The sequence below is a fragment of the Ambystoma mexicanum genome, chromosome 2q (assembly GCF_040938575.1).
Source record: "Ambystoma mexicanum isolate Mex_15411 chromosome 2q, UKY_AmexF1_1, whole genome shotgun sequence".
Lineage (NCBI taxonomy): Eukaryota > Metazoa > Chordata > Amphibia > Caudata > Ambystomatidae > Ambystoma > Ambystoma mexicanum.
The window spans coordinates 1,031,304,878-1,031,318,686 of record NC_090924.1 but is presented as its reverse complement, the minus strand read 5'-3'; the positions used below and the strand labels follow the sequence as shown (position 1 = coordinate 1,031,318,686).

At 48.8% G+C, this 13,809-nt stretch overlaps 1 protein-coding gene across 6 annotated transcripts in view; it reads left to right on the top strand.

The window, feature by feature from the left end:
• Nucleotides 1-13,809, top strand: part of DBF4 (DBF4-CDC7 kinase regulatory subunit) — a 718,935-nt gene that overhangs the window by 251,143 nt on the left and 453,983 nt on the right. For all 6 annotated transcript variants that reach the window (XM_069648379.1, XM_069648376.1, XM_069648378.1 and 3 more), the window contains exon 9: nucleotides 9,049-9,094. In XM_069648379.1, the coding sequence (XP_069504480.1) occupies nucleotides 9,049-9,094 (46 nt within the window). The remainder of the gene's footprint in view (nucleotides 1-9,048; nucleotides 9,095-13,809) is intronic.

Below are 13,809 nucleotides of genomic sequence, written 5' to 3'. Positions count from 1 at the left end.
CTCCATTATTCATGGAGTGCTGTGGAAGAGATATTCAAATACATAGCAAGTACATGTCCACACTGAGATGGGATAAAGGTTTGTTCCTTGTCATAATCTAAAACTTTCTGTAGCCTTAAGGGGGTTACCACGCACAGCATTTTTTTGATGAAGCAGTACTCTTGTAAAGATCATCTTTGGTGTCTTTGCCTATTGTGGGTTCCACCCGATCTTAGTCTGACACCTAGCACAAGGTATAAAGCCAAAAACATGAAAAACCACAGGACTTCCTTCTTGTTACAGGCGGCAAAGTGCGAGTTCCCAGTCCCAAAAATGAGGATGTACAGCACAATTCATGTTACTTGGCTGCACTAGATCCCAGCAACATAAAAATTCCCCTTAGAGATGCTGTGCTCCAGATGCAGGCACCATGACTTCTCAGAGATTCAGAAGGAAGACTTTGCTGCTGCAGGAGTCGGAACAGGTTATGCCCGCCAGTGCAAGGGAGGGAGGCACAGTAGAATGTGTCGGCTGTTGATTAAAGAACAGAGCTTTTTGCCTTGCTGTAGATGGCTTAGCTAGTGATGATTCCAGCAAGTCTTCCATTTTCCCCATGCAGCCTCTTTATTTCCAATCTGAAGATTGGCTTCAGATAAACAATCTTCTGGTGGGGACCCCAGGCACCCCCAAAGAGGGGGTGGGGGGGACCTGTAACATTCAAACTCTAATTCTGGCTGTCCACTGATGGACAGCCAGCACAGATGCAGCCATGACCTCACACAAGATTTCAAATGTGTACTGTTGCTGTCTAGAGCATACTCATTTGAAACCATTTCCTTACATACAGAGCCTATTGTCCTGGGTTCTGGCATGAGGTAGCAAAGAAAATGCCCCCTATGTGGCTACTTTCTTCCTCTGCCTGGGAGGAAGAAGACCAAAAGGTCAATGGAGCGAAAGGGCATTAAAAAAAAAAACCTTGCTAGCCATTTTGAACACTGTTTTCATGTGATTTAAAAAAAAAATGTACAAACCGCAACCGAAAAAGGTAAACTTTCTCCATTAGTGGGTCTTTCATAGATTCACATGCTTGAATCACCTGGTGTGTGGGTGGGTGGGTGTGTGTGTGTGTATAAGGACAAAAACCACAGCAAGGAGATTGCCTTACATACCATAAAGCGGATTGTAGCCTGTCCACTTCATTTTGATTCTTTTCTGCTTCAGCCAATGGGGTGGACAGGACTTTAGGAGCCATCTTTAGTCCTCACGGTTTAGTGACATGGGAATCCTCCTCACTCACTCTGAGCTTTTTTCAAGTTTTACTATATTTTCCTTACATTTCATCACTTTCACTAACATTTCTGGTAAATCCTGATCGGCTGTTCCAGCTGGCACCTTTTATAGCAACCTCTGTCATTCGGGACCAGAAATCGTTGACTTTAATCTCCTCCGGATCCAGCCACAGCGGGCTTCTGGTCTTGGCTGCAGCGCTGAAAAGAAATCATCCAACCCTTCGGCCTCAGCTTCCGTTCCCCTGGACAGCGAGGGGAAGAAGTTGGATGCTGTGGGTAGAAAGGTCATCTACTCGCGACGACAGTCAAGGCCAACGCTTTAGCCATCCTGGCCAGGTACGATCAGGGGCTATGGTACAAGATGACTCAGATCCTGGATCTCCTCCCCGAGGATAAACGAGGCGATGAAGATCCTTCAGGAAGGCCAAGTGGTGTCGGACCACGCCATTACCGTGGCCCGGGACATTGCGGACACGGGATTCCGCCAGATGGGGAAACAGGGTTTGCCTCAGTCATCGTGGCTGGCTGAAGGCCACCAGCTTTAGGCAGGAGGTCCAGACGAGGGTCCTGGACATGCCGTTTCTCTGAGACAATCTTTTCGGAAAGGCCTTAGATGAATCTCTTCAGGACATCAAGACCGACAGGCACGGCCCGTGCCCTGGGCACTCTGCAACAGCACCGTCCATCCTTTTGTTCCTCAGGAGGGAAGTTGGGCAGATATTTGAAGGGTTTCGACAGTGTATCGTCTTACCGCCAGCCTTCCCGTTTCACGACCCAGGAAGCCTACAGGGGTCGCTCAAAGGCCTTCGGAGGTGGCCGCCTTAGTTGTCAAGGCTCCCAAGGTGGCCCACCAGCTCCAAGCAAGACTGAACCGGCCAAGATGTCAGGCCCCCCATCCCTGCACTGCGATGGGAGGCTGGCTGGTGAACTTAGTCAGCGTGTGGCCGAACATCTCCAACGATCTATGGACGCTGGATGCTCCTGCCCACGGCCACACTTTGGAGTTTCAGTGAAAGTGTATCCCTCAGCTGCTGCTGGAAGTTCATGCCATGTTAAAAAAAAAAAAAAAAGGGGCAATAGAGCTGGTTCCGAAGCGATTTTAGGGCTCCAGAGTTGACTCGATACTTCCTAGTAAGAAAGAAGACCGGGGGCTAGAGGCCCATTCTCGATGTACGACTACTCAACAAGTACATAAAGTCCCAAAAATTCAGGATGGTCCTGTTGCAGCACGTGTTCGGCCAACTGCAGGAGGGAAACTTTCTGTCGCTGTTGGATCTAGAGGACGCCTACTTCAACATCATCATTCTAAAAAAACATTGCAAGTTCCTGCGCTTTCTCGTACAAGGGAAGCACTACCAGTTCAAGGTTCTCCCCTTCGGACTGAAGTCCACGCCCAGAGTCTTTACAAAGTCCCTGGCTCCAGTGGCGGCCCATCTGCCTCTACAGGGGGTACATGTGTACCTCGACGACTGGCTCATCCGGGCAAGGGACGTTGCCATCGATCACGCTGAGAGGACCGTCCAGCTGCACACGGATCTGGGGTTCTCGGTGAACTATGCAAAGTCCTGCTTGACTCCATCGCAGGACGCGCTATTCCTGGGGGCCAGGCTGAACATGCTGTCCTGCCTGGCAGCCCCCTCTGAGGACAGGATAACAGCCATTTTGGGCAAGGTGCAATAGCCGTTAGCACTGAAGATCGCCACGGTGAGGACCATCAAGTCGCTGCTCGGCATCATTTTGTGTATCTACCTGCTCAGGCTCTGCAGGTTGCGGATGTGATCATTCCAGGAATTCCTGGACTCCCGTTGGATTCAGGTGTCCGAAAGCTTCAAAGACGGGATTGTTTTCAACGAAGAGTTCTGTGGAGCGATAAGGCTTTCAAGTCATTGCTCAAGTCTATCAAGGGCAAGGTGTTGTCTTCACAGACCATACCACCACAGTGTTTTACATCAGAAAGCAGGGAGGCAACAGCTCAGCAGCGCTCTCCAGAGAGGCGCATGAACTGTGGCACTGGGCCGTAGCCCAGGGTAGGTTTCTCGTTATTTTTCACCTTGTTTGAGTAAAAAAGTGTCGCTGTCTCTCTCAGCAGGGAGATGCGCTCTTGCCACGAGTTGGAGCTCCGGCAGGATCATGTGGACAGGCTCTGCCTCAAGTCGGGCAGACCCTAGATCGATCTATTGGCGACAGACACCAAGTGCCAGAATTTCGCCAGCAGGTTCCCCCAGCTGGGGAGCATGGGACAGGACACATACTCCTTCCCGTGGGAAGGCCTGTTACTGTACACATTCCCTCCGTTGCCTCTACTACTACAAGTCATCAGTCAACTCAGACGGTGTTGGTGCAGGATGATAACCCCCAAGTCCTTCCGTACTTGTTAGTCGGGGCTGGCTCACGCTTCCATCAAAGTGCATCTGGCGGCTATTATTAGCTGCACCAGATCTCCGGACGGTCTTCTCCTTGGTCACACCGTCTAGTGAAGGAGTTCATTAAAAGACTGTTCCATTCGTTTCCGCCGGTGAAGACGCCTGCCCCGTTGTGGGAACTCAACATGGTGCCGAGTAGGCTCATGGGGGCTCCCTTCAAGTCTATGTATCAAGCTCCTCTCAAGGTCCTGTGAACCATGGGAAGGCCTTGTCCAAGGCTTCCATCTCCAGGTGGTTCTCCGGCTGCATCGCTCATGGTCACTGGTTGGACAACCGACCGCTGCCTGGCCGTCCGAGAGCCTGTTTTACCATAGCAATTGCTTCTACAACAGCGTTCCTGTCTGGTGTGCACCTGCTGGACAGCTGCAGGGCTGCTACATGGATGTCTACGCACACCTTCACGTCGACAGCGATTCCTGGGAGGAGTCCAGAGTCAGCCAAGCAGTGCTACGCAACCTGTTAGCTTGAAAGGGAACCTGGTGAGGAGGTAAGGGTAATTGCTTCTGTTGAGCCTTGCCACCTTCCCTGGTTGTGTATGTACTGGAATGTATTCTTTATTCATGAGCATGTGACTCCATGCCGGACCCCATGCTGGAGAAGGAATAAGTTACTTACCTGTAACTGTTGTTCTCCAGCATGGGTCTGGCATGGATTCGCATGCAAACCCTCCCTCCTGCCCCTCTGCGGCTCTTCTTGGTCATAGTGCCACTTTACGTGCTACCAAATCTGAACATGGCTGCCAGTGGAGGGGCTTAGGGAGAGGGCAGTCTTTGGCTGCGGCAGTATGACCCAGAGCTTAGTGATTGGTTTATAGGTGAAAGACAGATTATAAATTAAAGTGAAACTTTTTTTTTCTTGCATCGCTCATCTTCCACACATTCGCCATAGTCAAGATACCAACAGTCCTGCATCAAATACACTGCTTAGTCGTCGACGATTAGGACACTCCTGTTCTCAGACAAACCAACAAGCTTGACTCACTCACCTCGCCTCTCGCACAGCACCTCTGTGGGTGGCTGGGTCAGTCACCACGTGAATCAGTGGTGCGAAATAACGGTGCTGGTGTCCAAGGGGCAGGCGCTAGAATTGGTCAGCTCGGCACCGGACTCTCCACTGCAAAAAAACATAACCTACCTGCCTCAGCCAACTTCACCGGGAAGTGGACCAGCCGCCAAGGAAGGTGGCTATAGAAACAGTGCGTTCCCGGTATATTCTGATGAGAAAAAAACACATAGAATGATGACCCATTCTAGACCTGCGTCTCCCCATCAAACACCTGAAATTCAAAATGACCACCCTCCATGAGTGCAGGAAGGTGACTTCCTGGCGCCATAGACTTGGAGAGTTAATTCTTGCACAACCTCATACACCTGGCCCACAGGCGTTGTATACGGATCATAGTGGGCACACACCACTACCAGTGTTCTGGGTGCTCCAGTTCAGCCTGAAGTCTGTACCAAGGGTCTTTACGAAATGCCTAGCACTGGTGGCTGCACTTTTGCGGTGGACCAAAACGGAAGTCTATCCATATTTAGATGATTGATTGAAAAAGGCACACTCCAGAACCCAAACATCACAAAATGTTCAGTTTACAGTTGATGGCATCGCCGTTCTAGGGTTCTCTGTCAACATCAAAGTCCACATTCATCTTGGTACAGACAGATTTCTGTAATCAGAATTCGACACAAGCATGTGACAAATAAGGCCATCGTTGGATTAAATTGCAGCTAACCTGCAATTGGCAAACTTGTTCATCAAAAAACAGTTCTACGGTATGACAAAGCAAGTCCCGCCTGAGCATGTTGTCCTCTGTATTGCTGGTACCCAGTTGCAGACTAAAAATGTGTCCCATGCAAGAAATAGATTTACAGTGGACCAAGGCCAAGGGTTATTAGGAAGACACCATTCGACTAAGTCAGCATTTCCATCCATCGTTGCGCTGGTGGAGGGAGGACAAACAGTGGAAGGGAATGCTCTTTCAAACGCCCACAGTCACATTGAGAACTGACACTTCTCTTACATGTTGGGGGTCGCATATGGGCCACCTGCAGTCAAAGGGCTGGTGGTCAGCAGTAGAGTCCAGACTTTATATAAATGTCTTGGAGCTTAGGGCCGGGTATTGAATTCCTTTCAACCCATCCTCCAGGGGTAAGTTGTGATGGTGCAGAGACAATTTGACATTAATTCACTACACCAGCAAGCAAGTCGGCACACAATCCACACTGTTGTCTGCGGAGGCACGTCGTCTTTTCAAGTGGGCTCTGACAGAGGATCCAGATCAGAGCAGAGAACCTCCTGTGCAAGCCGCTCATTCTGTAAGAACACCTCAGAACCTTCCTGCCAGTGCGGCAGCCCACACCACATTGGCAGCTCCACACAGTAATGGCATCTCTAAACCACGCCCTGGGCCCACATCCTTTGCTTCACGTTGTTCCTGTCATGAAGGCAGCAGGATGCTTACCTTGTATCCCCTGATCTGGATCCCTGGAACCATAAACCCACACCTAACTAGGATCTATCCTGGAACGCTGGAGCCATCGACCTGCAGCTGCAAAGACAAAGGAGCATCAATTGGCTGAACCTGCAAAGAAATCATTAACATGTTGACCCTGAAACAAGCACAAGAAGCCACCTACTTAGCGTATTGGCTCCTTCATACAGGTAGCACTGCGGAGCACCGTACAAACCAGTACACAGGTGTGACGCAAAGTTCCTGTCATGGAAAGTATCCTTCTTAATTTCCATAACCTCTGCCCGACATAAAGGCGAGCTTCAGGCGCTGTCAGTTAACCCTTCCTTTAGTCTTTCATAAGGCAGGGTATATAATAAGCAATGTTGCATAGCAATTTGTTATGCAATTCTGTAAGTTTGCTAATTAAATTGACATTTGTGTAGAACAGCTAACGCTTTAAATTACCCTGTTTAGTAAAAACACAGATCACCCTGCATACTTCTCTTCCCCTTAGGGCTCTCTCTATCCTCCTTTTCTCTGTTCACTGCAAGTTCAAGGCAACACCCTGTATTCTAATGGAGGGAGAGTGCAGCAGTAATCCTCTCCTCCACAAAAGTACCAAAGGCTTGTGTGGGAGTGTTAGACACGAACACTTAGTTCTTTTTCCGAATATTGCAAACTAGGGGGGATAGTTTTATTAAGCTCACTGTCTCCTGTTGCCAATGAGCAGTTTGTTTTAATTCAATTTAAGATAGTCCTGCAATTTCAATCCTAAAAAAAAGTTGTTACATAATTACAGTATTGCTACAGTAAAACACTGAATTGTCGGAATATACTTTAGTAAAGTTAGGTTAGTGTATCTAAATCTCAGTGTCAGCTGTTAGAATTTGTTGGGGAAGGTACATCATATTGACGAGTGAATGCTTTTAAAAATGTACAGGACCGCACAGCCAAATGCTTTTGATAGCAAGTATATATAGTTTTGTGACCTGCTGGTTTCAAATATCTGTGAAAACTGGTTCTCAAACCATGAGCTGATCCCAAATTCCGTGAGTCTATCTTATCAACCCGTTGCTTTATAGCAGCTACCCTGAAATTGAGGCCATAAACTACAATATTCCACCTAGTACACCCAGTTATCTGCCTGCTGTCATCCACTCTCCTTAGTCTTTTTTCCCCTCCTACATAATGAAAACAGAGCGAAGTAGTCATCAATCGTCCCACCCACTCTGTAAATCTACACATCTACAGCAATGCCATACGCTGCAATTATCCTCCAGAGCTCGCTCTGCTCTGTGATTAGTCAGTAAATGATCAGTCTGCAGATATGCTGTGGTTCCTTTTTGAAAGGCTGCAAAAACAAAAGATTTGTTAACACCCATGAAAACCAAATTCGTTAATCAAAACTCTTAGAATCCAAGGGAAACTTTATGAAATGCATTTGGAATAGTTACACCCTGTTTTTCTCCCGGAAAATAGCATTTTTTTTTTAAAAGTATAAATGTGCCAGATGGATGGTCGTATTGGAGTGGTGTGCATAGTTGCCAGTCTCTTGCTCCCCTACATCACCCTATGCATTCTGAAATATAATAGTGTTACCACATATAAATGTGGGAGCAGTGTTTTTTCAGTGTTCTAAAAGGTAAAGACCACCCACTCCCAAATAGATTTGTGCATCTCCTGGTGGAGTGGTGATGTGAAGGAACTCGCTGTATGGCTTTCCCCAATTTTTCTGGCCTTTCAATCCATTACTTAAAACAGATTCTTGGGGCGGGAACCCTTAGTGGCCACCAAGCTAAACCGTTCCAGCTTGCTTGCTTGGGACAATCAGAGTAAATATTTTTGCTTCTCACTGCAAACCATTATCAGCATCCACTGGTGCCTAGATAATGGTAAGACGGGCATTACTCGGTAATCTATTACCATAAGGTTAGAACCATTGTAAGCCTCTTCCCATTTAAAAGATTTCAAACTGAAATATGTCATGCTGGATAATTGGACGTGACTGTATTTATTCAGCATTGGCATCTTTCATAGTTACACATCGATTCTACAATTGTGCCATGCGTGTGACAACTGTATCCATGGTCGGTGCTCCCAACCTACTCAATCATTGATCAGGGACGAAAGGGACCGACTGAGTTGGATAAGAATGTTAGCTGATTTCAAACCGTGTGAATCTATGGAAATAGATTTAGAACTACAGTTACACTAAGTGATACTTCTCTTCCAAAAGCATGTGTCTATTAGCATAATCTGATTTGCGTGCAGATGGGTTACCCATATGCTTTCTACAACCACCACTACTACCAGGACACCTGTTCAGGCCAGAGAAGCAGTTTGAACAAAGCCTTATTCAACATGATTGTGGAATCCATGCTAGTTGTTGCTGCTGCCACTCTACCCTTAGACAATGCTTTTGTGATATTCCGCCTGTTTGGAATTAACAGGCTAGACACCAGTAAGAAGGCTACATTGGCCTGCCTCAAGTAGTGAGGTGCGCAGTGTCGGGGCACATTACGATTCCAAAAGTGTCTTGGCTGCTGCATTCTTACTTTTGGCAATATGGTGTCCTGTTAACAATGTGCAGTAACATTGTTGTCCAGAGGTTTAGGAGTAAGTTAGACGTTTCTGCAGCTCATGTCCGATTTTCTTATACATACCATGATTTATTTTATTGCTGTAAGAACTAGTACCAGATTCTTGACTCACTTGAAAGCTAGACTCTTTGTCAACCAATTTCAACATCAGTCTTTTTTTGGTTTAAAAGCGTTGATTCCTCTGAATGAATGTTTACATGCTTGAACATCAGTTTTCCACCTTTTATGCCTCTCTCACCAGCAATGCAAATGAAAATGATGTGCTGCTATGAAAATTGAAGCAATAAGATTTTTTTTTTTTTTAGCAGGGAGACTGAAGAAACCATTTGTGAAGGTTGAGGACAGAAGCCGGTAAGCTGTTAATATATTCATATAGACATAAACTGAAGCTCATGCAGGACATGTGGAATGGATCAATGCAAGCTAAAGTAAGGTTAGAAGGCACACATAATTGGGATGGATAAGAAATAAATTTCGCAGTAGATGCTCCACTCAAATCGAACAGATGCAACATAGGTTTCAAAAGGCCACTCCCTCCTAATACAAAGAAATGTATTCCATGGATCGCAGAAGATCATGTTTTCCTCATGTAGAACAGGGACATTGTTGGTCTCAACAGTGCAAGATTATAGCACATACAACAGATATGTCTTGGGTAACAGCCGAAGTCCTACTCTCATAGAGAAGGTACTGCATGGGATGGAGCAGGGCAAGCACCTGCCCACTGAACAGGTAAATGAAGGGCCTCAGAAATGCAAGCTACACTCGCACAGAATGCAAACAGAATAGGCATCAGCAGTCCAAATTCCCATCCCAAAGAGCATGCCCGATATTGGCCTCAGCGATCTAAACTCCCCTTGCATAGAATGGGTACAGCATAACCAAGGCCTTGAGCACCACCCAGATAGAACAGGAACAGTCAATTGGCTCTGTAGTGCAAGCGCCTCATACATAGAACTAGTATAGCATTGATAGCGACCAGTCCAAATATGTAGACTAACTCGGCTGGAATCTGGAAATCTGTCTAGTAGGAATTTAGTAAACCGTAATTGGAAGTAATTCAACCATAGAAAAGCAAATTTGTGTACCAATTCCCAGCCACACTGGAACGGTTTCCCTTACTAAAGAATGTTGCAGAAGGATGCTAATATTAAAGGAGGATAGATCACTCAATGTGCCTTTCATTATTCCTTTACAAAGGTCTGTACCTTTTGACCTTCATTTCTAAATGCAAACAAACTTTGCAAATTACACAAAGCATACATGACTTTTATGGCTTGTATGTTGAGCTTTTATAGCAGAATTGTGTTGTAATTAATGAAGGTTCTAATTTCCTGGAAAAAGTATTGGTTAATGGTATACCAGTGATGCAGATCGGTAAATGCTCAATGCTAAAATCCATACTCCTACGTCCTGTCCCCTTTCCTGCATACTTATGGGACATCCCTCCGTCCTGTGGGACGGGACCGGAGCGCTTTGTAAAAGCATCCAAAAATGTCAAAAAATGTACTCCTTTACTCTTTCTACGCGGGGCCCGGCACGCGGCCGTAACCCCGCCTATCTCGTCGTCATCGACCATCGGTCCTTTTCTCTGCTAGTTCGGGACTGGACGCGCTTGCATCCTCGGAAGATCTTCTTCCCTTTTTTTCCTCCTCTCTGGCTCTTACTACTGATCGTGTACTAGCCTGTCTGTCGTTCAAAGTAGACTTTCCAGATTGTTCATCGTGTCACTGACGCTTCGCGAGGGTGGATCCTCATCCTCTTTGTCTAGAGTGTCTGGGTCCGGATCACTGTTGGGACTCCTGTTTTTAATTGCGACTCCCTTTCGGTCCGGGCACTATTGTCGGTTGGAGCAGTGGGAGGAGGCATTTCTTCCTCCTTTGCATTTTCAGGCGTTTATCAACGAAAAGAAGAAACAGCCGGTAAGTTCTTTACTTTTCAGAGCACCCCGGCCGAGAGATACCTTTCCGGGCTCTTCCCGAGCCGGGAGGAGCGTTGTTCGCTCTGTCACCGGGGATTGCCCCGAGGTGTCTTCTGGGCCTGATAATTGTACCAGAGTTTTCTCCGAGGGTCTCCGTAAGGGGCCTGTGGATACTGGATCACGATCCGAGGCTCCTCCTGTGGGGGCTGCCTGTAGACCCTGTTCTACTGTTGTGGGGTACCGGAGCTCACTCTGAGGCCTTGTTATCGGCTTCCCTCAAAAATACCTGAGTGCGTCCCGAGGCCTCGGCTGGGCTTGGTGTTACCGAACGGATGTTCGAGGCCCACCCTAGTAAGGCTGTTAACGGACTTGGGTCCGAGGTCCCTTGTGCAGAGGCTAAAGCGACCAACATTTCTGAGAGGCCTGCCAAGGCCTTATCGGTAAAAGTTGTTCCTCACTGTTTCCGCTCTTGTGGCGACGCAAGAACTGTTGAGGGGGAAAGGAGTGAAATATCTTCCTTTCCCAGCAGTGCTGAGGTCCTTCCTGTAGAGGCTAGTTTGGCCAGTGGTATGTCGCAGAAACATTCCAGGCCACATAGTACCGGCTCGGCCGAGGTTCCTTATGTAAAGGCTAAAATTAATACCCCTGACCCACCGATGGGGACCCCTGCCTCACTTCCACACAAGTCAGTTCCTCTCAGGTGATGGCAAAATGGCGGCTGTTCCTGCCATGCCCATGGTGGCCATTTTGGGCGCTCACCCTACAACTATGCCATCGGCCTCAGGTGTAGGAGTTGCTTCCGCGGGTGACCATAAAATTCCTTGTACACATCCTTTTCGTACAATTTACGATTGGAACGCCTGGATGCCCCTTCCGCACAATGTCTCGTTGCTTGTGGGTTCGGCACCTTTGATTTTTGTGGATACTTTGGGGGATGGGCCTGTGTGGCAACCCCCCCCCCCTCTGCGTCCCTGGAATTATCCTCCTCATGAGAGGCCTTCTCCGGCAGTTCCAAAACTGTGTCCGGAGGACGTGTTTTCGGCAAATTTCAGACGCTCATGCGTACCGACCCCATGAGAGTATTTCAAGGGTCTTTTTAGGGAGATCTGCCTGCCTGCGTCTCCGGCTCCACCCGTTCCACCAGTGGTTTAGCCGGCGCCGCCCTTGCCTACGGTTCCTCCACCAACCCTTCCGCCCTTGCCCTCATTGTCCCCCGTGGACAAGACGGTGCCTGACACGGTCCAGCAGGATCCTGACCTGTCGGATGATGCGCAGGGCAAGCAGGACAGCGAAGACCAGCCCCGCACTTAGAGCTTTTCACCACCGGGTACTGGATATGATGTGCTTATTGGATGTTCCAGTGCCCCTGGCACCCATTCCGCAGGAGGGTGTGCTTTCGGGGGCGTTCACCTTGCCTCCTTCGGAGTGTACCGGCCTGTTCTTGCAGAAGGTTGTTTTGGCCGAGGTCCGCAGGGTCTGGGAAAAGCCACTCTCTGGACTTTTCGTCAATAAGAAAATTTACGCACGTTACAGGCTGCATTCTTTGGAAGAGGTGGCCCCGTCATCTTGTCCGCCCCCCCTCCTCCACAGTGGTGGCTGCGGCCACTTTGCAGTCCAGGCCTGCAGCGTCCTCTTTTTCAACGGCGACTCAGGTTCTGGGGAAAGACGACAAACTCCTGGACTCCCTTGGGAGGAAGATTTTTGCTAACTCGGCCTTGCAGCTCTGGCAGGCCAATGCAGAACTGGTGTTAGCAGGGGCGAACATGAAGATGTGGAAAGGTCTGTCCGATTTCGAGTTCATTCCAGTCTAGAAGTTGGAAGACTTTAAGGCGGGTTTATCTGACGCCAGAGTGTTGGCCCAGGATCTGCTTGAGGCCGCGGCTCATCACGTCGACACGTCTGCTCGGGACCTTATGCTGGGTGTTGACACCTCACGACAGGCGTGGTTGCATGCCACCAAGTTCTCGAAGGAGGTACAGGACAAGGTGTTGGACCTGCTGTTTGACGGTAAGGAGCTTTTTCATTCCACAACGGATGTGGAACTCACCAAAACAAAGCACAGCACCCAGACAGCGAAGACCTTGTCAGTCCTGATTAAAACCCCTTTCAGGACTCAGAGACAGCTATGGCAGAGCCGGCCCTCCTCTGGTTTCAGGGGGCTTCCTAGACCGGAAATCCCGGAGAGTGGATACTCCTTCGGTTAATAACCGCCAGAGGCAGCAACGGACTCGGTTTTTCTCCCTCTCCTCAGCCTCCTCCTCGTCAGGTTCAGGTGGTAACACCCCTGAAAAGCCTGCCAAATGAGGGTTTTCCTCGCTCACACGAGACCCCGGTGGGAGGACGCATTGCGTTTCATTGGGAGGCATGGCAGACTATCACCGAGGACAGGTGGGTCTTGTCAGTCGCTCGGGCGGGCTTCCGCTTACCGCTACCCCACCCTTTAACCCTCCTTTCCAGCAGTCGGGATCGCCCTCCCTAAAAGCCGAGGTGCAGAAACTGCAGGACCTCGGAGCTGTGGAACCCATTCCTCTTGGGGAGCGAGGGGAGGGCTTCTACTCCCGGCTGTTTACAGTCCCCAAACACAACCAGGCTGGCCTGCGCACCATCCTAGACCTTTCCCAGTTCAATCTTTTCCTACCCCAAGAGAAATTCACGCCCAGCCATATACGGTCCTCCCTGCAGATGGGCGATTGGCTCAGCGTGGTGGATCTTCATGATGCCTACATGCATATCCTGATTTGGGGTATACACAGGAGATATCTCCGTTTCTCTGTGGGAGAGGAGCATTTCCAGTTTCGAGTGCTTCCTTTTGGCCTAAGTTAGGCACCTCGTGTCTTTACGAAGATGTCGGTGATCACGGCCTATCTTCGTCTGCAGGGTATCCATGTATATCCGTATTTGGACGACTGGCTCTTGCGCAGCCCTTGCCTGCTGAAAGCTGCCTGCAATCTTCAGTCTCTCCAGCTCCTGTTCCACCTCAGGCTGTCGGTGAACTGGCGGAAGGCTTCCATGTCTGTCTCTCAGGACTTGATCTTCCTGTGTTTTCGCTGGAACACTATCGACTGCAGAGTGTACCTGACCGGGGACAGAATGGCGGATCTGTTGGCCACGTGTCAGATGTTTGCGCAGTCGGAGAGCATGTCGG